Here is a 25,570-nt window from a genome sequence, read left to right as displayed (position 1 = left end):
CAGTACCGCTTTGGCACAGGGCATTGTATTATCCATGGCTTAAGCTTCTGGTAGGGTCTCCCATGGGTTCTCAGTGACCTAACCTATGAATAAGGGGAATCTAATTGAGACAAGGGATCCCAGGATGGGAAGAATAGAACAAATTCTGGTATCATGCAAGCTGGGTGACAGGTGAGGGTAGAGGCCTGGGTATATTTTGGCACTAATACCAATATAGTCATGTGAAAGATTTAGGATGTCCCATTAAAGCAATTTCTCCTTGGGAATCAATAAAGTCTATTCTATTCTATTCTATTCTAAATGTGAAATTGTTTTGAAAGAAATCTTCAAGCACCATTGTGTAATGTTAATATTTTTTATTTTGTTAAATGGAGTAATTTTATTACAGATAAATATCAAAATCTTCCATCCTATCCACTGAGAGTTATTCCTGATAAAACTTCATTGAGATGCTTCTTGTAGTCATGCACCAGTCTCTGACATCTGTCTTTGGAAGATTTATGCTACTCCTTGCTTTCAGCTGTGAGACGTTTCAGTTTCATTTAAAGTCACCCCAGTACATCTCAGTAGGAGCAACATCTGGCTTTAAACCCAGTCCAGGACTTCTTCCATATTTCCTAATTCTCAGCCAGTCACTTCTGGATTTACTGGTATGTTTTGGATCACTGTCATTTTGTAGGGTCCAATTCTGCTTCATCTCGGTTCTTATTACAATGGCACATGTTCGGTAAAAGTGCAGTATAATGAATTTTTCATTTCACAGCACAATCAAGTTGCACTCATTTGTTATAAAAATGCTGCCTCAGGCGATTGAAGGATTTCTCAAACATGCATGAACGAATCAAAACAACACTTCAGGTATGTTTCCATGAGGAAAAAGCATTATAACATGTAAAGCTCAAAAAATTCATTTTTACAAGTTAATTCAACCTCTGGTTTATGCCAAACGTGTCCTATTCTGATGTTAAAATTATTACATTTTTCTGATCTGTCTGAAAATGTTCTGAAGTGTTTTTCTTCAGCTTTTGTTTTCTAATTATATTTCCACTGTTCGAATAATAGCTTATGAGTGTCAATCTGTCATAATATGTTGTAAAAACACAAAGGTTCTTGTAGGGTGTCCTAAGTTTTTATATTGTCTGTATAGTTTCAGTTTGAAGAACCTGTTTAACCTTAAATCATGTCTGTGCACTTTGACAGGAAAACATCATCAGCCATGCAGTAGGTGTGCGTTTTAGACAATGTAGCACAGTGCTACATTTCAAGTATCGCTGATGAAAATACTGATTGGAAATATAAAAAATGTACTAAAGCTTAAAGATAACCTGACGGCACCACTCATTTAGTTGTCAAAGTCTACTCGCCTACATCATGTTTCCAGGAGATAACGTTCATGGATTTGCTGGGAGAGTTTGTATATTCTCCTCCTACATGTGTGTGGTTTCCCTAGGGACTCTGGTTTCTCCCTTACCAAAAGCAGGTGTGAGTGTGTGTGTTTGTCTACCCTGCCTGTCTCTCTCCGCTGCCCTTTTATGGACTAGCAACTTGTCCAGGGCCGTCACTCACCAATTGACTGCAGGAGATAGGCATCAGCAGCGCCTGTGAAGCCTAGTAGGAGGTTAGAGCAGTGATTTCATTCCTACAAGTGAAACTAAATATAGTTGAAAATCCTGTGGATCTGATAAGTATATGTATCTTTATAAATCACATATACCTCTTTACTTATGTGTGTTATCTGTATATCCAGTTATCATTGGACGAGAAGTGGTGCACACCCTGGAGAGTTTGTCAGTAGATCACGGATTAGACACACAACCATACAGTGTCTCCTCACCCAGGGGCAATTTTAGAAAGCCCAGTTAACCTAATATGTATATTTATGGACCCATAGGGAACTTAGTCATGCTTGTCAGAACATTCAAACTTCATGCACAACTACAGAGAATCCCGAGTTGGGAATTGAACCCAGCGCCTTCCTGCTAAAAGATAATTGTGCCACTGTTCAGCTCTTGAAAACCCTCAAACAGTGAATTTATTTCTGCAGTGCAATTCAAAAAGTGAAACTTTGTCTGATTCAGTTTAATATTTCATATTTGATGGATATGGGACAAGCTGGTGAAAGCTTTAAATCACTGTCTTGAAACCACAAATAAATAAGTATCAATAGACATTTGCCTTCTGAAAAGTATACACATGCCCTGTACAGTTTTACTGCATCCATGCAGCATGACATGGAAGTGATCATCCTGTCAAAGTCCTGAAGTTCCTTTAATAGCTGCATTACTGGGTTTCTATGAGGATTAGGTGGAGCCACTTTGCTGGTCGATCAAGCACAGTGACACAATGATTATCAAACCAGGTAGATGTATTTTTGTTGAAGGAGATTGAGTGACTTAATGTGACAGCGGTCCTCCATGACCTAGATAGTGTGTGGTGGCTATTTCAGTGTCCCATTGCCTGTCTGCTGCACAACTGTCAGTTCAACAGCTGCCAACAACAAGCTAAAAAGAACAAATGGTTAGTTTTACTAGTTTCCTACAAAAAAGCAACATTCTACATTATTTTTTTGACTTTTATTAAATATTTTTGTTCCAACATAGTACTGGTACATTTAACAACTTATACTATCAAAAGGTTTAAATTTTGTATTTATGGCTTAAGAGTTCACAAAAACCAAAAATATGGTTTCTCTGAACATTTGAATATTACATAGGTCCAATAAAAAGGGAAATTTAAATGCATAAATGCTATGCTATGGCCTGTTACAGGATAGCCATTCAAAGGGAAAATTTCAGAATTAGTTTTGTATGATTGATACAATCTGAAAACTTTAATGTAATCTAATAAGATACAAGAAACATTTTTCAATTCAGAATGAGCTCTTTGAGAAAAATTTAATCCTAAATTGACCTTTATATTTTTACAGTTGATAATGTTTGCTGTACTTTGATCCAACAGGCTTCAAAACAAGACTGTAGACTTGTACTGATGTAACACTGATAAGAACTGGACAAAGTATTTGCCACAAAATGTGGGTCATCCTTTATTCTTTATTTTCTTTTTCTGATAAATTGCTAGGTGTGGTTTTCTTCTATGAATTCCTGTTATAAATTTGGATTATGTAATTTGATAAGCCTTGGTGAATCTCGATTACTGATATGTAAGCATAGCTGACATCACTTATTTCAATTTGTTGATTAGATAACTCCTGACTGCTGAGAGGGAGAACACCAGCCTTAAATCTGGATAACTGGTTGCTTTGTTTTACGCCACACCTAAATGATTCAGATCAAACAAGTTTTAATACGAGACAAATCAGAGCAAATAAAATTCCAACCAACCTGGTTCTCTGCGGAAAAGTAATTTCTCCATAAAACCAATAACTGGTTGTACCACCCTTAGCAGCAACAACTACCCTCAAGCATTTTTAATAAAAGGCAGAGTGATCTTTTGTGAATCGGATTGAGATTTTCAACCCTTTAAGGTTCACGCCAAAGCATCTCAATCATTTTTATTTCCAGACTTTCACTAGGCCACCAACCACATGTTCACTTTCCTTTCTTTCACTCAGAAATGTAATGGAGCGTGTGATCAGAGCCTTGTCCTGCATGCTTGAGCTTAAGGTCACAAACTGTTGACAGGATATTCTTCTCAATTAAAACAGTATTCCAGGCTCTGCAGCTGCCCAGAGAGCCACACCAACCACAACGCTCCACTTTTCCTTCGCCAGGCCAGACCACTTCCCCACAAAGCCAGATATATTTTGACAAACGTGAGACGGGCCTATTTTTGCCTCTGAACTCTTGTTGAATCGTGAACACTAAACTTAACAGGCACACAGGCCTGCAGGGCTCCAGGTTCTTTTATTACATCCCAGATGAGTCGACAATCCACTTTTGGGAGTAATCCGGCAAGTCGACCACTGTTCTTATTTTATCGACCTCCAAAAAAAAAGCAAAACACGTGCACGAGTAAGAGTTTTCAGTCAGAAATGTATTAAATTAATCACTTTCATTACTTTAGCAAGCACAATTTACAGTCAAAACAGGCGATGGTCCATTAGTGCCTTAGACAATTACTACATTAGTCACTTGTAAAACACAAGGGCAGGATTCTTATAAACTGCTGCTGAGTCACGTTACCTATCAAGTTATCAAACATGAAGCTGTACAAGAGACTCTGCGTTGTGCCCCTCGTGTCTTTCAAGAGGCACAATGAAAGATCGAACATGTCATTTATTAGAGGCCTGTGTTTAACTATCGATGCCTTTCATTTTAAAGACATTTATGTACTTTTGGTATGAGTCTTTAAATATCATACACGACTAAGATAGCTAGCTTTTGGTGCCCTTCGTGAAGGACCAAGAGCAACACCAATGTGTAGATCTGAAAGCTGGTTGCTTCAGGTTCTTTTAATCCAAATAAATTTGTGCATCTTTAACCAGACCGACCTCCTTCTCTGCTAGAGACAAGGAGACGCGTTACTGCGTGGTTTCTCTGCATTAGCAAAAGGATGTGCAATGAGAAAAATTCTGCTGCTCCCTTTGAACGAAGAGAAACCCATTGAGGTCACAGCACATCTAATCCCGTAGCGTTTAAAAAAAGGAAATAAATAAACACCACATAAATATGTCATCAGGAAAACACTGAGACGGGCCACAGCATATTACCTGGACTAAACACATTCAAAGATGGAGTTTGAAACATGTCACGGTAATATTTGATTCCAATAAATAAAACACTGAGGTGAGCTGCAGTCGAGCGAAAGGTTAGATCATTATCGTTTCTATACAAAGTAAGGGGTCCGACAAACGGATTCATCACAAAGTACTGAATCCAAGAAGAAAAAAATAAAAAATAAATCATGTACAGACACAATGTGCTGGAGTTTACAAGACTGTCAGATTATTAGTAGACAATTTGACTTAACTGATTAAATTATACTATTTGTAAACTGACTTTGATTCAAAAATAAACCTTCCCAAGCCTGTTGGGCTCCCATCTCCGAGTCATCCATTTTGTTGCATAATATCATTTGAGCTTAGACTAACGCTCTTTTAGCCGACAGATTCAGTCCTTCAGAGAGGAGCAGGACTCCGATTATCAACCAGGTGAATTTAGGGTTAAATCGAGGTATCGCACAACTAACTGTTTCCCATTTCTACAAGCAAAGGGAAAAAACAAAACAAAAAACAAGTCAAACTCTGGAAGGAAATTATTGATAGGACACATTTTCCCCCCTCTCCCAAGGTGGCTGGAATGTTGAGCACATTTAGCCCCTTGTCCGAAATACCACGTCGACCTCTCTTCTCACATGGTGAAAGCAGAGGAAGGAACATCTGTGCAAAGCGAAATGGGACAGGGGCAGAGCGCCGCTACACGCTGTACTGGAGCACGGAGAAGTTCTTCATGGCACTATCCAGCGCCACGCCCGCCTCCCGCATTTCGTACCTGTGGAGAACAGCAGAATTTTAACTCGTTTTCTTTGCTTCTCAAAGCGCAGCACATATTTATTTTTTAACTGCCACTTGTCTCCAGTCTTACCAGTCTGGGGTGGAGATGGTGTAGTAGACAGGCAGCTGGCTGCAGGTGGAGACACAGCTGAACTCCTCCAGACCGCAGGTCCCCATGTTGGAGAAGAGGAGCCAGTCTCCCACCAGGAGCTCTGGCAGAAAGCAGCGATCCACCACCTGGTCCAGCTGGTCCAGTGATGGGCCCCACAGACTGCTGGGATACACCGCTTCATCAACACACAATGTGTGCTGTGGAAAGGAAGAAAAAGAAAAAGAAAAAAAAAAGAAAAAAAGTTGAGAACATCTCCAAGTGTGGAAGCATACAAAAGCAGTCTTTAATTTCTGAGGTTGTTCCGTTAGCTCATTGTCAAAGCTAACAACAGATGATAAAGCAGCAAATATCACATCATGAATCACGTGGTCGTTTTCTTGAATGGTTATCAGCCAACTTCCAACGAGCTATATCTGATTAGTGTTTCCTCAAGTCAATTGAGGACCAAAGTAAACATTGCGTAGAGGTGAACAAAGATTTAATAAAGAGGTCCATTAAATATGAAATGATTATCACACAAAGTCTGCATGGGCTGACTACTAGTATCAGGGATTAATGTTTTTAAAATGTTACGGTTTCAAAACAACTACAGCTTTCAGCAATTAGTAACAAAAACATGCTCCTTCCCCACATATTGCTGATCACGTGGCTGAGATGTTTTTCATTTGATTACAAGGAGGACAAATTTGGCTGCATGGATTTTTGTCACGTTTGAAAAATTAACACCATGTTGTGTGTCTGTCACAAACTGAACATTACAAAGTCTACTTCTGGTCACAATATTTAACAAACATGTAACACTCATGCTTGTGTGACACAGTCGGAAACATGGAATACTTTAATGTCCTTCTGCAACACTTATCACCATCTTAGCTTTGGACAATCACTGGGAAACAGCAATCAAGCGAGGCTGCGTCACACTATGGATCAAAAATGTCGCTATATGGAACATTTCATTTGGATATAGATCAAAACACAATCATGTGCTGCATGCCAAATTTTCAGAAAACTAAAACATATTTCTGTGTTTAACCAGATTTGCTGTCAGTGTGCTGCCTCTCTGCCTTACTAACCTTGTGCACTAATGGAGTGGTGATGATGTTCCCCAGTAGCTTGTGGCTGAATGAGCCATAAACACCTTCGTTCATGTAGTACAGGAACTCTGTGTCCTCATTCTTCTCACCTGTGGTAATACATTTAAACATGTTAGAAATACAGTAACATTTCTGAGCTGTGAATTCAAGAGTCAACATTCAGCTCAACACCCTTTGCTCCAATTAAGTACATCCAAACGAGAAAAGGAGGCAAGAACAATTCAGACATCTCACCTTGAGACAAGCTGTCCCAGCGGCGGGTCACCACCTCTTTGCCAATAACACTGACAGCCAGGGTGAAAGCGGAGGCCACATAGAAACAGCCAGGCTGCGCCAGAACCTGCACACCTGATCGCTGGGGGAAGTAGGCGTCCAGGAGAGGTCGCACTGCAGACTCAACCTACAGGAAAAGAGAAAAATAAAATAAAATATATATATATATATATATATATATATATATATATATTATTCAAGCATATTTTAAAGGACAGTTCAAACTAAAAACACAAATATTTGACTCAATTGCTGGCTTCTTATTTAGCGTCAATTTCTGTCTTTCAAAGTGCTGCTAGAAAGTGGCAACTAAAATATAACCTGCATGCCCAGAGTAAAGTGTACAGATTTTGAGTCATCACCGCACTTTCATTTCAAAATAAAATTGAATATAAAATGCAAAATAAAGATTGACAAAATTTAGATTTCTTTGAAATCTCCTCATGACTATTAAAACTGACCTGTTTGAGCTGAAACTCAGAGCCAGTAAATCCACCACCGATATCCAGGATCTGCATGTTAAAGCCCAGGTCCAGCTGAAAAGGGGAAAACAAGTTAGTTGATCCCAATAAAACTCCATTTACATCCAGGCGGGTTTTTTTTTTTTTTTTTTTAAAGCTGGCGCTTACCCCCATGTCAAATACACAGCGAGCATCTGACAGAGCGCGGGTGTAGGCCTGCTGCAGGTCCTGACAGGAGCTGGGGATGTGGAAGGCCACTCCCACCACCTGGACCCCCTGCTCCTTGGCCGTCTCCAGCAGATGTCTGCAGCTCTTCAGTGAAAAACCAAAGGGCATGCTGGTCTCTGCTGCGTGCGCCTCGGTGGTTAACTGCAACAGCAGCCTGAACGAAAGAAAAGAATCCTCCAATTAAGTCACATGCCACCAGACGTTTACGCTTTGAAATGTGCTGCAAGCTAAAAAAAAACAAAAAAAAAACAAACATATTTCTAATCAACTGTTGATGACAAGTATTTTCTCATTTACTTTGCCTCCGGATGCAGGCGAGCGATCTTGGACAGCTCCGCCTCGTTCTCACAGACGAGGTGGCGTACACTGTTCTTGGCGGCATACTTGATGTGTGCCAGCTGCTTGAAAGCGCTCGACAGGATGATGTTTTCTGGGGGAACGCCGTGCTCCAGAACCAGACTCACCTCAGCCTGGGGGGAGGAAAACACACAAGTTAGGATTCACAGATTCCAGAAGAAAATCCCCCATGAAAATCATAAATAAAATAAAAAACATAACTAGAGCATTACGTAAGTTTAATGGGTAACGCTTATCAGCTGACAAGTAATCAATGGAGTGCTTGTGATGCAACTGCTCAAAAACACAAAATGCTTTCGTAAGAGGATGACTCGTTGTGTTGATTAAAAAGATATCCTCACCTTGTTGGCACAAACAAAGCCCAGGCCCAAGGAGGCCAGCACCTCAATGACTGCAGGGCTGCTGTTGCACTTGACCGGGTAGTAAGGCTGCACTTGCGGCACCATGCTCTGCCAGCACGTATGCTGGCGCATCAGGGCACCGAGGTCGCCCACCACAAACGCACTTTTCTCCACCTGTCAACGCAACAGCTGTTCAGCGGCGGAGCTCTTACAGAAATTCGGTTTTCACACAACCTCAACTCGTTCCAAGCAAGACTGACCTGATCCTGTTCACAGATGTGTCCATCAATAACGTCTTCCAGAGTAACTCCTCCCTCCAGGAGTTCAATGATGTAGTTTGGTTTGTCAGGGAATCCTTTCATCTTAACCGTGTTCCAATAAGCCGACAATCATAAAGAAGTAGTAAACGAGTCCAGGGGTCACGACTGAGCCAATGGGGTCCTGCCGGTATGCAACAAACTGGAAAGACGGACACAAACGGAATCGATGTGACGCGACTTAGAAATTCTTAATTTGTTCTGTGTGTTTTTTAGATTTGTTTTTGTTTTTTGATGCAGATAAAAGAAACACTAACATGGACAAGTCAGGAGATGGACCTGTCCCGCTATCAGCTAGGATCCCAAGGTGGCTCAGCGTTGAAGTCAAAGTGCTCCCGGTAAAGGGCCGCCCCTAGGCCCTCTGGGTAGCGCTCATACACCTGTACAGAGACAGGGGAGCCCTGGGGAAAAAAAAAAAAATAATACAATGTTAGACATGAACGCATGCACAAGAGGCAATAGAAAGGGCATCTACATGGAGCTTCAATGGCAATGTTACAATCAGCATCTGACATGTTCAAACTTTATACTGCAGGCTGCACTGAGCCCTCAAAAACAGCATCGTATTTTCCATTTTAATAATATGAATTCCCACTGGCGTAAAGGAAACACCAATGATATGTAGTGTAAATGGGTAAAAATTCATATAGCTATACATACAATTTTTTTTTTAAAAAAGTGCCCAAGCAGTCCAATGAGGTTGTGATATTGCGATGACAACTGCAATTCAATATTGTCTGCAGCTTAAATTGAAATCCCGCAGTTATATTCAAGTGCAATATATGTATATTTTTTGAAAGTTTTTTTGTGTGTGGATTTAGGTCACAATTTCTCATAGGTTTCAGTCTGAATGAAAACATAAATTAACCCAAATGTTCAGCTTTTAAAACTATGCCACTGTCCTAATTCCAAACATGACTCAAATAGTATCAATACTAATCCACAACTTAAAAAAAATAAATATATATATATATATATATATATATATATATATATACTGCTCAAAAAAATAAAGGGAACACTCCTAGATCCTAGATCTGAATGAATGAAATATTCTCATTGAATACTTTGTTCTGTACAAAGTTGAATGTGCTGACAACAAAATCACACAAAAATCATCAATGGAAATCAAATTTATTAACCAATGGAGGCCTGGATTTGTAGCCACACGTGACCCTTTCCTCCCTAATGTTGACGAGACTTAAAAAGTTTCAGAACCACAGAGGAGGAAACAGTCATGCGGCTTAAATAAGATCTAGGCCTCTTTAGCGTAATGTGTTGGTGAAACTCATCTTTAAAGACACTAAACACTAGTAATAACAATACAATATGAGATGGTACTAATTCCGCAACCATTTAAATAGTTTGGTTATGTTTACTTAATAAAAAACACTGGTATTTATCTTACTTCCACAAAAGATAACATGGCCGGTTTGTCGGGCATTTAATGCGTCTCCCCAAATCTCGCGCATGCGTCGTAAGTGAAAACACTGACTGACAACTTGACAAATTGAATATTAATTCAATGCGTCACCAAAGATGATAAAATAAACCACGGAAAACCTGTACCGTTACAAATGTCACAAATAAACGTGGTTATTTTGGCAATACGGACGGGGAAAACATAAACGCGCTGGGGAAAGAGTCAAGGCAGAAAAGCCGCTATCGTTAGAGTGGGGCTGCCCGGAGATGGCTGTGTTAACGCCGTATTTTCATAATAATCCTACAACAAACCTTAACACAAATCCACTACACGAAAAACACACTAAACCTGACTCGCTAAAGCGATATTTACATGTTCAAATTAAAACGTAAGACATGTCGAAATCACAGAGCGCAGTGAACGGGTCTATCATGTGTAGCAAGACAGCAGAAAGAGCAGCCCGCCATGTTAACGTCCGCTTAACGAATCCTCCTTGGAGCAACAGCCGGGGAACGCTTCGCTGTACTTACGTGAGATAACGGCCGAAAGGTTTTGGAAAATCGTCTTCTCTTTTTCGGCGGAATTTTTAAAGAGTAGTGGACCCAACGTTGAAAGAAAGAAAGAAGGCTATTTTTGCCATATGTTTAGGTCGGAAACCCGCGTTGACTCGCTACGTCCTCTCTGTCGGTTGGTGGGTGGAGAACTACTGGAAGAGAGCAGGGGGAAGTAGAAAAGGTAATCAACGGCCAGTGGGCGGCGCCAGTCGTTTCAGTTTCACCAATGAACGCGCTGTATTTTTGAGCGCATACCAAATATGTATTTCCGAATATTGTAAGGTCCGCAGTATCCCCGGCTTGTTCATTTAGGTTACATAACCATAAACTTTCCATACATGGCCGCACAATAAACCAGTTCAATACTACTCTTGTTCTGTTTTTAATAAGACAATAATAGGTTGCTATGGCTGCACATCTTAGCCGCAATAAACCATATGTAGAAGAACACCAACTTTTATGGAGAGCCTACATAATTTAGATGTAATTGGAAACTAGAAGTCAATGTTTTTTAAACGCTGTGAAAGCATGACAAGACAAATCTTTAATATAGTAGATAATTCACATCAGAGCTTAAAGTGTCATCCACTTTTGAAAGCATTTACCCCACAAAAACCAGTTTCACAGCTGATATCCTTGATGTCCTTTATTCATTTTGTTGTTTCTCAATTTCAAAAATAATAGTGGGCGTAAACAAGATAGCACTTAAAATAAATGTTTGGTATGTTTATTTGTTAAATGAGAATAGAATAGTAGATGTGTAAGAATACATATTCTGGGTATTAGTAAAATCAAGTATTCCCATAAACAAAGACTTGAAAAAACAGTTAAACTTATTAAATTTCAACCACAATCTTTAATAGATTTCTTTACATTTTTTGTGAAAGACCAAAAATACCAAAAACAAAAAGTAATGCATCATGAAGTGAAAGGAACAAAATATAGTTTTCAAAATCTTTTCTAAATAAAAATCAGAAGAAAACCTCTTTAAGACTGAACGCGACTTGAGACAGGAGAAGAATCACATTTCAGGATAGCTGTAGGGAGAACTACAGTTAATTTATAACTACCAGAAGCCTGTGGGTACCATGTCTATCTGTTAAAACAAAATACAAGTTGTGTCCTGGTGATGAACTACAGCCATCTATTAGATTGGTGTAGTCAAAGTTCAGATCCAAATGAAACAGAAGCTTCGGCTATAGGCTTAAAAAAAAAAGTACCGTAGAGCTCCATTCAATCTGATTGAGCTTTAGGTGTTGTTTTTCTTTTTTTCTTTTAATTTAACCAGGTAAGAGGATTAAGAACTACTTTCCATTTATTGCCTCAACATGCAGAGGTAGCAGTTAAATACTGTTTTACAAAGAAGGTTGGGGGAAAGTTTAATCTTTTCACCTTTAAATATGCTAAGGACTTACGATAAAATAATGAAATTGAATTTGCAGCAAAAGTGAATTCAGTTCATTTATATAGCGCCAGCTCACAATATCCTCTCAAGACACATTACAAGAAGCAAATAATTTCAATCATGCATAAATTCCAGTTTATTCTAGTTATCAAAACAACCCAGCAAAATTCAGTTTATCATTCAAATTAGTTTAAAAGATTTTCTATCTAAGACAGCCCAGCAGATTCGAAGGAAGCACTGACTTGAAGCATTCAATCTTCAATTAAAATCCAATAAGTTACGCTGATTGTTACGTGACAAAATGTGCAAAAGTTTAAGGATTACGAAGACTTTTAAGGCAGGAAAGAATGTGGCAGATGTCACAATGCAAGAGGGTTAGGCAATATTTAATATATGAAAATGAGGTTGACAGTGCAAACCTGCTCAGACTGCCTTTAAATAGCTAAAGGCATGTTATCAGTTAAGCTAGAGCTTGTTTGTGTGCATAAAGGAGCAAACAGCTTTCTATACTGTAACAACAACAACAACAATAATAATAATAATAATAATAGTAATGCTCTGCACCGCACCCACCAAAATATAGCTAGGGACTTATTTTCATGTGATTTATTTTTATGAGGTTTGAGACTTGCTCGTGGGAAAGTTTAGAAAGTCAGTGAGCCAAAAGTCCCCTTATTGCAGTAGGATCAGGCAAATCCAGCTGCTGATTATAAGTTTTTAAAACCTCATTTCAGTTTAAAGTCTGTCTACTTGTGTATCATGGAATGTGAGGGATTAAAATATGTCAAATTTTTTAACTATAAACTCTTTATATTTTCTTTGCCGCCCTGTCTCACTTTTTGTTCGTGTTCAGTTAGCTGAACCTTTTTTAGATAATCCAGATTGATGTAAGGAGTTTCTAATGCTGCACGATGTATTATATAAAATTCTGTAGACCACACACCGTTAAGACAAGCAGAAACGTTTGGCCTGCATCTGTCACGGTCATATGACTTGTGTTTTTTGTGCTATGGAGGAACTGTGTGGGGTGGCCCAAATACCCTTATCTTTTTTTTTTAAATAGCACTCCAATGAACTCAAAAAACACTCTGACTTACATAGGCACTAAAGATTGTGAAGAGGAAAGCCATAAGGAATTTTTTCAAAAGGTTTTTTATCTACCATACTTGTTTAAACTTAATCTCAATGCTTTGAGGCATTCTGTACAGTCTGACAAGAATAATGAGTAAAAATGATTGTCAGGAAATCTGTTTAATTCTCAAGCACTTAATATTTTGCACATTCTTATGCCAGACAAAAGTTTGTTTTTGCAACTTTTAAAGGAAAAGTAAAGAATGTACTTTTATATTCACGAGGATGGGGGAGAAAATCCAATTTTGTGCTTCGGTTCCACTGAGTCTCATTAAAATGCATTCACTGTTCTAAGAAAGGAAATTTAATTTTGAGCCAGAAGTGACAGATAGAAACCAAAATTAGCATAAATAATCAGTTTCACATCCTCCACACATCCATGCTTAAAAAAAAAAAAAAAATCCAAAGACATCTTTTTTCAATGCCTGAGATATGAAATAAGATGTTGTGCTGTAGAGGATTTATTCTAAATAGCAAAATGTCTGATGACAAATTTAATGCAACATTATGTTGCAAAAGTCATAAATGAGTCAAACGCCAAATGGAAAAAAAAAATCCAGATATTCAATTTCAGTGTTTTTAAATAAAAAAAAAACACAGCAATCAGTTTATTATTTATAACTATGTTCTCCTTACCAAAGACACATTATTTTCTTTCCGTCATCATAACAAAGTATTCACGAAAAAACTCAAGCCCATTAAAAATATATATCACAAGAAATTCGAGAGCCCCAGTGTAAACATTTAAACACAGAGTAAATGTGAAAATAACTGTTTAAGAGTTTCTACAAAATAGCTTTGCTCATCGTTGGAAAACAAAGCTACTGATTTCTAGACATCTACTGCCCCCTAATGGCGATAAGGTACATAGTACAGTACCTTTATTTCACCACAAGAAGGCAAGGTTTCAGAAAAGCTGAACTTGTTTTAAAGACAGGCAGACAGACAGACAGATAGACAGATAGACAGATAGACAGATAGATAGATAGACAGATAGATAGATAGATAGATAGATAGATAGATAGATAGATAGATAGATAGATAGATAGATAGATAGATAGATAGATAGAGGCACATTATCATCCAAAAGAAGCTTTATTTTTTGCCACCACGGGAGGGCAGCAGTGTGCAGGGAGCGGTTGCGCAAACGCAGAACTTCTTCCTTGATCAGCTGACCGTGAGTGAGATGCCCAGTTGAAGGACCTGTGAATGTTAAACCTTATATTTTCCGCTTCATTTATGGAAAGCTGTGTCTGTTTCATTGAGTTAAATTCTGTGACCATAGCGTTGAGACCGTCAGGCTCATCGGTAAGTGCAGAAATCCTCTATTTATTAGTGTCGTGACGGCGTGAGGTTGCAGCGATAAACAAGCTCGTGTCAGCAGCAGCAACAATCATTACATGAAGCAGGTTTATTCAGCTGCTTTTTATAGATTTTTTTTTCTTGCACTAAAAGTTATCTGCAACGTGAAGACGAGCGATCCGTGGATCATGTGATGTTCATCTCCTTTAATTAAGCAGATGATCACTGTTTAGTAACGCTTCTCTGCTTAGACTGATCATATGACCATAAATCACCAGACCTGTTCTTTTTCCGCAGTATGTGGTTCTGAGGACACTTTGTAGCCATAGAGGCATATAGGAAGTATATAATAGAAACAAGGAAACGAAATATCAGTCAGCTGAGTTCTGTTCTGGACAGATGTTTCACTCAGTATGTGTAAGCGTTGGTGGTATAGTGGTTAGCATAGCTGCCTTCCAAGCAGTTGACCCGGGTTCGATTCCCGGCCAACGCAAAGCTTTTCCTTTTTTCTTAAAATGAGAATAAAAATATGGTCATAGAAAATAAAAACATTATCACGTTGGATAATCCCGCTATATTGGCATTCTCTGGTTAGTTTGATCTTAGACTCACACACTCTTGTTTTGTGCCATAAACTCTGAGAAGTGTTTTCAATCTATTGATGAACAAGTCCTGAGCAAGTTGTGGCTTGGATTTAGTACAGTGAACACACAGTGGTTTGACATAGAAAGTTAAAGATGAGACAGACTCTGTGTGAACAGCTAAAGGGCCAAATAGAGGGAAAGAAAAACAACTGTCAGGTACAGGTCTTCTTTTCTTATTTTTGTAATGTTAGGACATCTATGTATAATTTGTAAGTTTGGTTTTAAATCAACATACATTTGTCCAATTTCCAAGATTGTTTTATATTATTTTTGGTGCCGAAGACCAAATAACCGACTTACACATGTGAACCTAATCAGTGATCTCTACTTCTAAACTAACAATTCTTCTTCTTCCCTGCATACTACCGTCAGTGACTTCTCTACACCAGTAGCTGGGTGAACAAACTTCCTGAAAGCAGCCATGACAGAATTCTGGTTGATCTCCGCTCCGGGGGAGAAGACCTGCCAGCAGACATGGGAAAAGCTCATGGTGGCCACTACACGGATCAATAACCTGTCCACCAACCACAAATTTAACATCCCAGACCTAAAGGTAACGCAGTAAGCCCACCTTGTAAATTCTCTACGTTTTTCTTTGTTGAATTTTAGTGTTTACGTCAAACAGGTTGGGACTCTTGATGTGTTAGTGGGCCTGTCGGATGAGCTTGCAAAGCTAGACACTTTTGTGGAAAGGTAAACCACGCCACTATGAGCTTGAATGGTTTTGTTGTGTAGTAGGAAACTTATATATATTTTTTATCTCAGTTCAGAACCTACATTTATTTCCTCCTCTTTTATGTGCTGGTTTTATTGGCATGTTCAGTGTGGTGAAGAAAGTTGCTCAGTACATGGGTGATGTTCTGGAGGACAACAAAGACAAAGTCCAGGAGAACCTACTAGCTAACGGAGGTAAACATCATCTACATACCTGCAAAAGTATTTATAGCCTTGAGACCTTTTCACATTTTGGCCACAAACATCCATTTTATGGAAAATGATAGACTATTAAGACTTAGCCTTAAGCTAAGACTTTATAAAGCTAAAAGTGAGAGGACAAATGCATTTTAACAGATAAAAATCTAAAAGGTGCTGTATTCAGCCTCTTTTACTCTTAAAATTCAGGGCAAAAATTTGTACCAAGTCACCTAATTAGAAAATAAAGTTTATCTCTGCGTAATTTGTTCTCAGTGTAAATCCAGATGTTCTGTGAACAAATGCAAGCCACACTTTTCAGATTTTTAGTTGTGAATTTTTTTTTAAAAATCGTGGATCATTAACTAAAGTGCTTATCTGCGACAAAATGGGAATAGATTGAAGTGATCTGACTTCTTTTGCAGGGCAGTGTGAATAAACAGTAATAAATCACCACTTTTCCTTCATATATTTAAAAAGCTGCAAGTAAAAACAGTGAAAGTTAAAAAAATTTGAAAGCTGACAACTTTTCTATGGGTTGCAGTCGACCTGGTCACCTATGTCTCCAGATTTCAGTGGGACATGGCTAAATATCCAATCAAACAATCACTGAAAAACATCTCTGAGATTGTCTCTAAGGTAAACCTTCTCCTCTTTAAGTTACTTTCTACTGAAGTTTTTTTGTGAATTGTACCTGGAAGAAAAAGTTTTGGTGCACTAAATTAGAGTATAATTGACTTCTAGCAAGTGACTCAGATAGACAACGACCTGAAGGCCAGAGCTTCAGCTTACAACAATCTGAAGGGAAACCTGCAGAATCTGGAGAGGAAGAACGCGTGAGTAATGTTGAAGTTGGGTTTCCACTATCAGTTTGCACATATTGAAAAACTGCAAGCAAAAATGCTCAGATGGTTCTGATCTTTAGCTGCAGAACGTACCGTAACAATAGCCTTTCTGCTAGCAGTGTGAGGTGACTTTGTGTGTTCTTCCAGAGGGAGTTTGTTGACCAGGAGTCTGGCTGACATAGTGAAGAAAGATGACTTTGTGCTGGACTCAGAGTACCTGGTTACCATGCTGGTGGTCGTCCCCAAGTAGGATAATTTGCAAAATTATCTGTGTGATCAATATGAGAGCAATATGCTGAATTTCTGTAGCTACAACTTTGTAAAATGTGAAGGTGTGTAGTTTATTTTTTATATCATTGTTAACAATTCTATTCCCATAAACCATTATTTTTAATGTGGGAAGGTTGCATTAGGGTGTTGTTTCTGTTTTTTTTTTTTTAATTTTTATTTATTTTTTATTTTAAAACAACAACATTATGTTATTTTATTTATTTTCTTTCTTCCCCCCAGGACGAACTACCTTGACTGGCAGAAGACGTATGAGACGCTGGCAGAAATGGTCGTACCTCGTTCCACTAAGTACGTCCCTTTGATTTTATTGTATTTATTGTAAATAAACATTTACAATAAGCAATTTAGTTTCTTCAAACAATCGGAACAATATGAACTGTATCTAGCCAAATAAAAGTATTCAAATATATAAAAAGAAATTACAAAAAAAAGCTAAATTACAATATAATTGATTATAAAAGAAAATTGATATTTGTCACTGACGTATATCAATTCTACTGAACTGGTTTTCTCGTATTTTAGTGCAGCAAATAAAAGGTTCCAGACATTTTCTCAACCTTTGGCAATATTCAAATAAGTTCAAGTCACTTTTTGTATTGGTTGGCAACAGATTACAGGACATTTATTTATTTTTTGTTCTTTATATTAACCTCTGTTTAATATAGAGGTTAATATTTCAATGGGATTTCAAAAATCCCATTGAAATTAAAAATCTCTTTTGCAAGAGAATCCTAGCCAAGACTGGCAGCGGCACGCAGGTGGTGAAGCAGATTTGCTGTGTTGCAGAAGCACAACTTACACAACATGCTTTTTTTATTATTATTTATTTGGGTCTGCTCGAGTCCCAGTCAAATTAACCAGCAGCACTTTTGTTCGCTGGCCACTGCTGCAGCTGCTGTCACTGAGTGTGCTGGTCATTTCACAATTTTTTTTTTGCCATTTTGTACCTCATGTAATACTTGGTTTGCATTTGTCAGCGCAGACCATTTTTCCTCTCTAAATTATTAGCACTCGTCATAAAATGCCCACAGCGCTGAGCCACATTCAGGATTTATGGTTTTGATGAGAAAACATTGATTCTGTGTCAGTGTTGTGTGTAAAGGAAGTTCACCAGCAGTCATTATAAGACATTGTTGGCACACGCTAAGAATAACATGCTTTGCAGTTGAGTCTAACATTAATGCAATTACGTATTCACTTGATTACTTGCTGTAAAATGGCAAAAAAAAAAAAAAGCTCTTAATTTTCTTACTGGAACGTATTCTATTCTCTTTCTCACAGGCAGCTGTTTGAGGACAACGACAGCGGTCTTTTCAGTGTGACGCTCTTCAGGAAGGCTGTAGATGACTTCAGACACAAAGCCAGAGAAAACAAGTAACTTCTCCTGATCCGCCTGATAAACACAGACATGGGCGCATTTGTTGGCGCCTGCTTATTTTAAATGTCCCGTAATAAATATCGAGATGTCCAATCCTTGATTTGATTAGATGTTTATTTGAGGTTGGTAGAACTGTTGCCTTATAGAAAGAAAATCCAGGGTTTAATCAGGTACAGACAATGACTCAATGGATGGAAGAATAAAATATGAGCCTTTTGGGTTCCCGTTATTTTATTCACTGTCTTCAGCAGATTTGGACTTTAGTCCAAACCAAACCAGCCAGGGATGTCGCACGTGATGACTCAATTAATGTCTTGTAGGCCAATAACAGCATATTGTTAAAAAGCAGTTGTTAAAAAAAAACTTTTTAAAAAATGCTCCATGTCTTTCCTCTCCTCTCCCTGCACATTTATTGTCTGTGTATTGGGCTGTGAATAATAGCCACTTTTGCCACAAAACCATAAAAAAAACAAAAACAAAAAAAAAAAACCAGCACAAAACTGTATGCTTGTTGCATCTGTGCACGCCCTGGGCGTCAACAAAATTCTCTACATCTGTTACTTCTTCATAAAGATTTTTAGAGCTTTTGTAAAAGAATATATTCTAACTCCTGTGCTGTACTTGGTTTTTTTTTTTTTTTTATAGTGAAACATGGTCATATGTCCATCGTAAATCTGTTCGTTCTAAACAGTCACATGTTTAGAACATGTTTAGACGACTGAAATATGTTTTATTATTATTATTATTATTATTATTATTATTATTTCTTTTTCTGTTATTTTAGTGGCTAATGGCCAAGCAGACTCCTACACACTTGTTTACTTTCCTTACCATCTTTCTACTGTGTGTCCTGGCTCAGGTTTACAGTGCGCGACTTCCAGTACAACGAGGAGGAGATGAAGGCAGACAAAGAGGAGATGACCCGCCTGTCCACAGACAAGAAGAAACAGTTTGTAAGACTGCCTTTCATTCACATACAACGTGACAAAGTACAGGATGTTGGTGTACTTTGGAAGCGACTCTAAGTTGTTTCTGACATAACGGTCTGATACATGTAAAGGGACTTTTCTTAATGTTAAAGCTGTGTTTTTTTTAAAATGTATTTATTATCAATCTAGGGTCCTTTGGTGCGTTGGCTGAAGGTGAATTTCAGTGAGGCCTTCATCGCGTGGATTCACATAAAAGCACTGCGTGTGTTTGTTGAGTCAGTATTGAGGTGAGAGGTAGTTAACATGTTGCGTCGAACATAATGTCAAATAGTAAGAATGATGGCATCTGCGTTGAAAAATATTGGAGAAATATGGAATTGTATTATTTTATTTTATTTTATTATTTTTTTTAGATCTGAATAAGTAGATTAAAAAAAGAAGACTGTGAAAATGATCTTGGGTTTTGAGACTTTATTTTTCATTCCCATAGAGTATATAAAAGTCTCATACTTTGATCAAGGCTGGACCTTTTGATTTTCTTGTCCAATAAACTTTTTTTTTTGTGGAAGTGTTTCTCCCTGTTGATGTCATATGGCACATGCAGCTTAAATGTAAAAAGACCTGAATAACTGCTGTAATTTCATTTTTAATATTAGCACTCAAATGTTAAAAAAAATGACTTGGCACATTTACTTGGTGACCTACATCTACGCTTGTTTTTTTTTTTTGTAGATACGGGTTGCCGGTTAACTTCCAGGCCATGCTGCTTCAGCCCAACAAGAAGAACATGAAGAAACTTAGAGAGGTGCTGTATGACCTGTACAAACACCTGGACAGCAGTGCTGCTGTCATCGATGTGAGTTTCAGCCATAGCTCTGGACTATCTGATGAAATGATTGCGATTACTTCGATAGAGCCCATCTTTTTTTTTTTAATGCACCCATCAACTAATTGATACATTAGGTGTTGATACATTGACTAAAAGTACTTTATGTAAGCTAGATATAAGTGTAATTTGACTTGTGAGCTGAACTTTGGTTTTGGCCTCCAGGCTTCCATGGACATCCCAGGTCTGAATCTGAGCCAACAGGAGTACTACCCGTACGTTTACTACAAGATCGACTGCAATCTGCTGGATTTCAAAGTCTGAAAACCTGGCCATTACCTTGATATGCTGTAACATTTTGATTGTTGTGACATGCTTACTTTGCAAGCTTTAATTTATTTTGTTCTTTCACCCCACTCTTGTTTCCCTTCTTTGGTTTCCATTCATGTGTTTTCTTGTGCATTTCTAAGTCAACACAACAAGTATGACTTTCTTGTGAGAACACAAAAGTGGTCAACTCTACAGATTTTTGTTGTTTGCTCTTTGCTCCTCGTCGTATGCCCACAGTTTCTCAGGTGACTCTCAGGAGCACTGGTGACATTCCCTGTTTACCTTAATAAAAGTGCATTTTCATTGGAGAAATAAACATGCAGGAGATCTGAGAGTACGGCTAAACACCGTGATAATTTATGCCTCTGTATAAGCAACCGTGTTTTGTTTGCTTTTTTCAAATGTGTTGTGTTTATTTATGAAAAATAGGTACTACCTGTTTATATGTACAATTAAAACACTGCATTCCTTCTCTTGATGTGATCTGTGACACACTAAATTGATCAGTTTACAAAAGGGCATTGTTTGCTTCATGATTTCCTTGAAGAATATCAACACTGGTAAGTGTGCTGGCGCTGTGTTATTAGAATGAAGGAAAATAAACCACATGTTCAAAAATTAATGTGAAAATAAATTCAATATGTAATATATACAGTTTTTATTGTCCTCTGTTAGGCAAACAAACCTGCTGCGACGTAAATAAAACCATCACAAAGGATTGGACGTCAAATAACATTGCAAAATGTATTGGGATTAACTGAATTTCAGTTTCTGGAATAAAAAATGGGAAAATAAACGCTTGGTTTATAAGCGATAAGCTGTTGTAAATTGGGCCATGAAGCTAAATCCAAAATCAAACAGATCTTTGGGAGATCAGTGCGTTTTGAAGATTTATTTCATAATACATTCGTGACTATGGTTGCTGTGAATATGGTTTTGCTGCTCTTAATCCTAAAAACTGTGTGCACTCCGTACACGTTTCTGATGCACTGTTACTGGTAAAGATGGGTAAAATACAGGAGACCAAGAGGGTCAAGTATTTACAAAACCTGCAACAAAAGCAAAATGAAAGAATTGTGCTGTACTGCAAGATTTTACACAGACAGGATACAGTCCAGCCTCAGCAATAATTATGAAATAGCCCTTTGGTGTTTAACTCTTTTACCATCCTCCTGACTGTGCTTGCTTGCAATACAAACTTGAGTTCTTGTCCAACTGGGTTTGCCACATTTCCTGCCTTTTTAAAAAAAAGCTTTTTAATTAACTCTCTTAATTAACTCAGCTTTAGGTGAGTGGATCTTTTCTTAGTAGAACTTACTGAGTTATTGAGATCAATACCAAACATTGTCATGTAAAAAATGACTTTAGCTAGAGTCTGGATGAGAAGAAAATAAGAAATTTATTAAAAACCTTGCAAGGTGAGAACAGAAATACAGAAGCAAAGGAGTCTGTCAAGTGGACCTGGCTTTCTTTTATAGGTTCTGGTCAGAGAAGACAGACTTGATTGGCCAATAGGTGTAAATCCCTGATTGTTATGGACCATGATTATGTGGAGCCCAACTCAGATGGTCTTGCCATTTGTCTGTTAAGGAAAGGGGGTTGTTTTCTTCAACAATAGACAATTGTTAAGGATTGTCTATTGTTAATGCTAAAGTCCCATTAGCATCAAAGGGACTTATCTGCCCCTTTTAATGCTAAAGGGGGCAGATAACACTAGATAGCAGGGGGGAAAGTAACACTTAGATAGTCTCCAGGATCAAGGAGCTCCTGCTGTTATATGGCACAGGAGAGCAGCTTGATCAATCTCATGATGCAGACACGTGATCTCATCATCAGACACAATCTAAAACACAAAAGGGGTGAGGAGCACATTTTAAAATTTTCCATTACAACATGCCTTATCCAAATGGCATGTTTTCTTAGCTTTCCCATTTTGAGGAGTGACCAAAAAAAGAAAAAAAAAAACATTTTGTACATTTGCACTTCATGGTTATAAGATCCAGGCACCGTAAAATATTAAATAATAACTAAATAACAAAAAATGCTTGCAGTATATAAATTTCATAGAAATTGTTGAAGGTGTAAATAAGTGTGTCAGCAGGGGTTTGATTTAAAAAACATTCTCACACGGGATTTTTTTACCCCCCTACTGAGTAATTACGCTAAAATTAAATGCTGGAATGAACAACATTCAAACACACTTTTTGCGATAAAATATGAATGTAATTGAATTTAAAACATTTTACATGTGTTTACCCCATAAATATGACATATCGGTACGAAGCTTATTAGCGATAAATGAACAAAACAGCAAACAGGGAAGCCTGGTAGCTTCATGAACTTGTCGTGAACCTTTACCAAATATTTTTGCTCAACGCCTCTAAATAATTTGGATTCCGAGTAGTATTTGTTTGCACGATGATAATGACGACGCTCGTCGTAGTGATGATGCTCGCAGCATCTCGAGCTGAGCCAATCAGCGCTCTGAGTCTGCGCAGTGTGAACTCCCTCCTCTCCTGATGACGCACAACACCTCTGTGTGTGTGTGTGTGTGTGTGTTGATGCTGGTCAGCTGCTGACAGCCTGTGGAGAGAAACATCAACCAGCAGCAGCAGCATCTGATGAGGATGATGGAAGAAGAAACAGGGACTGAACCGATGTGAAGGATGCTGCTGCTGCTGCTGTGAGACGAACCGAACCGTGTTTGCACACCCCCGCTTTTATCCGTGTCAGCGTCAGCTACACCTGCCGTGGATGGTTTTCTCGATGGGTTGTGGAGGGAGTCGGGCGGACGCGATAATCGAGCCGAGGTACCATGAGAGCTGGACCAGAGAGACAGAGTCGACATGGCTTACGAACACGGACGTAGAACCCCCCGTCTCGGTCCCGAACAGTAAGTTGGATTCTCGGATCTCTCGCTTTGCAGGCCAAGTGCCTCTTGAAAGCCACTTCGTGTGGACTGGGAAATTATACTCGAGTGCAAAAATGCAAATCACAACTATTCCCAGCAGACACAGGGCAGTATGTTTTATTCATTGTTGTTGTTGTTGTTATTCTGTTAAAGGTAAAGCCGTGGAGGCCGGTCTGAAGGAGAAGAGGATGGTGACAACAGGAACCCAGTGTGGGAAGCAGGCCATCACCACCAATGGCTCCAACCACCAGAGGAGACCAAGGCGCTCCTTGACTGACGGACAGTGCTGTGAAAAAGTACTTTTCTCCCTTACATATTTCTTCTGCGTTTGCTTTTCTGTCACACCTTATTAATGTTTAAGATTAGCAAACAAATTTTAATTTCTGGCAAAGACGTGCTGAGTCAATTAAAGTGCAGTTTTCAAATAATAATTTCAGTTAGTGTAGGAAAGCTGTCTAAACCCCAGCTGGTCTTATGTGAAAAAGCAAGGTGCGTCACCCTTGGCCACCAAGCATTTGCGATTGACAGTGGGTCTTTCTCTTCTCTGTGCATGAATTTTTGGCTCACTTCCCTTTGCAGGCATGTTTCAGTTCAGTTACATTCAAGCATAAATTGTCTGCTTAACATCACAAAACAGCATCAAATCCGCTTAAAGCTAATGTCTCAAACTGATGACCAGACATCCTCTCACTGGATTTTTGGATTAAAAGCAGAGTTCAGGGTTCCTGCAAGTTTTTCGTTCACTATCGTTCTCTCGTTAACCTCTGAGATTTGCATAGGGCAGCAGTAATACAAGTAAATGAGGCCCATTGAGTGCACTGGATTTTATTATCGGTGCAAAATGCGACTAAATACATGTGCATGTCATATATGTTCAAATTTAGCAAAATGTGGGGGAAAAATGGCTATTTTCCTTCCACTTTCCAAGTATGCACTTATTATTTTGCTTAAAATCTAAGTGAAAGTAATGGAGTATGGGAGAGCAATAGGGTTCTAATTTATAATTTTTTCTATGCTGCTCCATCAAGATATTAAAGCTCTTTACGCATCTTTACCTAGAGTACCAATTAGTTTGAAGGGTGGATATTCAATCAATTAAAACCAATTCACTGCAACAGGATTAATTCACTCCGGTCATCTTTGTCTTCTGACTGCCTAGTGTGGTTCAAAGTGATATTTAAAATTGTTTTCACAGCAAAGTACTCGCGACTCCAAAAGAAGAGCATCGAAGGAGGCCAGCGCTTTGTCCAAGGACGGCCAGCCTGTTGGCGTCAACAGCCCTGGAGATCCTGAACCGGAGACCGCCTGCGACGAGAGATGAAAGAAGAGCTGCAACACTGTGAGGAGGCAAATTAGCTGGGCTGCAAGAATATTTAACCACACAGCAGGGCAAGGACTTGCAGACGTGTCCGGATGATCTTTGCTTGTGACTTTGTGCCGCTCTGGCTCCCTGAAGGCAGCGATTCACCTAACAGGGCACCTGCTTACGTCTCCACCCAAAGACCTCGAGATGCTGCATTGCTGTTGCATGTGTGAGGAAGAGAGTGGGAACCAAACACCATGCTTTTTCCTCCATGCTCATAGTACCAGTCAGGGAGTGTGTTACTGTGTTAAGACAATTCTAAGAAGAAGAAGAAGAAGAAAAAAAAACAACATTTGAAAAGGTGAGATTGGCCCCATATGCACACTATAATCTCAATCTGCACATTAGATGTGTTCTGTGTCGGGGCTTCCTTAAGAATTTGCTTTTGTTCTTTGTGCAAATATTTTGTTGTTGGAGTGTGCTGTTTAAGCCCAGTCAGTGCAGTGAGTAATTTTCATTTTAAAAAAACAACCTTAAAGTGCTGTTTAGGAGCTGAGATTGGGGTGTCTGAAGCTTGAATGCTGGAGATGTTCTTCTTCAGCCTTTGCAAGATAAAAAAAAAAAGAACTACACCTGCATGTGCCTACAATTCCTCTTAATTTGAACAGAACTGTTGATTTTTTTTTTTTTTTTTTTTTTGTTTTTTTTTTGCCAAATGTGGTTTCGTGGTTTTTTTTTTTTTCTTTTTTTT

General features: G+C 38.6%; 3 protein-coding genes and 1 non-coding gene across 4 annotated transcripts; 3 read left to right on the top strand and 1 right to left on the bottom strand.

Moving 5' to 3' along the window:
* Nucleotides 1–3,972: 3,972 nt before the first annotated feature.
* On the bottom strand, nt 3,973–10,800 carry azin1b (antizyme inhibitor 1b). The gene is made up of 11 exons (XM_015035439.1): nt 10,589–10,800; nt 8,893–9,036; nt 8,579–8,777; nt 8,319–8,492; nt 7,918–8,090; nt 7,561–7,774; nt 7,393–7,467; nt 6,893–7,058; nt 6,638–6,747; nt 5,544–5,761; nt 3,973–5,450 (listed from the first exon to the last, which is right to left on the bottom strand). Exons 3-11 carry the CDS (start codon nt 8,678–8,680, stop codon nt 5,375–5,377), a joined length of 1,308 nt encoding a protein of 435 aa, XP_014890925.1. The 5' UTR covers nt 8,681–8,777; nt 8,893–9,036; nt 10,589–10,800; the 3' UTR covers nt 3,973–5,374.
* A 3,492-nt stretch (nt 10,801–14,292) lies between these two features.
* LOC106949289 (V-type proton ATPase subunit C 1-A-like) lies at nt 14,293–20,797 on the top strand. Its single transcript, XM_015035437.1, has 13 exons — nt 14,293–14,456; nt 15,467–15,647; nt 15,720–15,787; nt 15,918–16,003; nt 16,551–16,645; nt 16,751–16,842; nt 16,999–17,097; nt 17,362–17,430; nt 18,424–18,516; nt 19,380–19,473; nt 19,639–19,736; nt 20,182–20,305; nt 20,501–20,797. Exons 2-13 carry the CDS (start codon nt 15,516–15,518, stop codon nt 20,597–20,599), a joined length of 1,149 nt encoding a protein of 382 aa, XP_014890923.1. The 5' UTR covers nt 14,293–14,456; nt 15,467–15,515; the 3' UTR covers nt 20,600–20,797.
* trnag-ucc (transfer RNA glycine (anticodon UCC)) lies at nt 14,872–14,943 on the top strand. The gene has a single exon. It is a non-coding gene; the product is annotated as a tRNA-Gly (tRNA).
* A 2,318-nt stretch (nt 20,798–23,115) lies between the features above and the next one.
* LOC106949288 (brain and acute leukemia cytoplasmic protein) lies at nt 23,116–25,447 on the top strand. The gene is made up of 3 exons (XM_015035436.1): nt 23,116–23,498; nt 23,670–23,812; nt 24,712–25,447. Exons 1-3 carry the CDS (start codon nt 23,360–23,362, stop codon nt 24,835–24,837), a joined length of 408 nt encoding a protein of 135 aa, XP_014890922.1. The 5' UTR covers nt 23,116–23,359; the 3' UTR covers nt 24,838–25,447.
* The last annotated feature ends 123 nt before the right edge of the window (nt 25,448–25,570 follow it).

Source organism: Poecilia latipinna, unplaced genomic scaffold (genome assembly GCF_001443285.1).
Source record: "Poecilia latipinna isolate Pla-1442-1.1 unplaced genomic scaffold, P_latipinna-1.0 Scaffold335, whole genome shotgun sequence".
Lineage (NCBI taxonomy): Eukaryota > Metazoa > Chordata > Actinopteri > Cyprinodontiformes > Poeciliidae > Poecilia > Poecilia latipinna.
The sequence above is the reverse complement of the archived record's forward strand: the minus strand, read 5'-3'. Positions and strand labels throughout refer to the sequence as shown.

Excerpts from the sequence above, each read along its gene's own strand:
- azin1b (XM_015035439.1), bottom strand. The coding sequence starts at position 8,680 with ATGAAAGGATTCCCTGACAAACCAAACTACATCATTGAACTCCTGGAG. Across the intron at positions 5,762-6,637 it reads CCACTCCATTAGTGCACAAG|CACACATTGTGTGTTGATGA; the intron begins GTTAGTAAGGCA and ends TCCTTTCCACAG. Across the intron at positions 5,451-5,543 it reads ACCATCTCCACCCCAGACTG|GTACGAAATGCGGGAGGCGG; the intron begins GTAAGACTGGAG and ends TGTTCTCCACAG.
- LOC106949289 (XM_015035437.1), top strand. The coding sequence starts at position 15,516 with ATGACAGAATTCTGGTTGATCTCCGCTCCGGGGGAGAAGACCTGCCAG. Across the intron at positions 17,431-18,423 it reads GTCGTACCTCGTTCCACTAA|GCAGCTGTTTGAGGACAACG; the intron begins GTACGTCCCTTT and ends TCTTTCTCACAG. Across the intron at positions 18,517-19,379 it reads CACAAAGCCAGAGAAAACAA|GTTTACAGTGCGCGACTTCC; the intron begins GTAACTTCTCCT and ends GTCCTGGCTCAG.
- LOC106949288 (XM_015035436.1), top strand. The coding sequence starts at position 23,360 with ATGGTTTTCTCGATGGGTTGTGGAGGGAGTCGGGCGGACGCGATAATC. Across the intron at positions 23,499-23,669 it reads CCCCGTCTCGGTCCCGAACA|GTAAAGCCGTGGAGGCCGGT; the intron begins GTAAGTTGGATT and ends ATTCTGTTAAAG. Across the intron at positions 23,813-24,711 it reads ACGGACAGTGCTGTGAAAAA|CAAAGTACTCGCGACTCCAA; the intron begins GTACTTTTCTCC and ends TTGTTTTCACAG.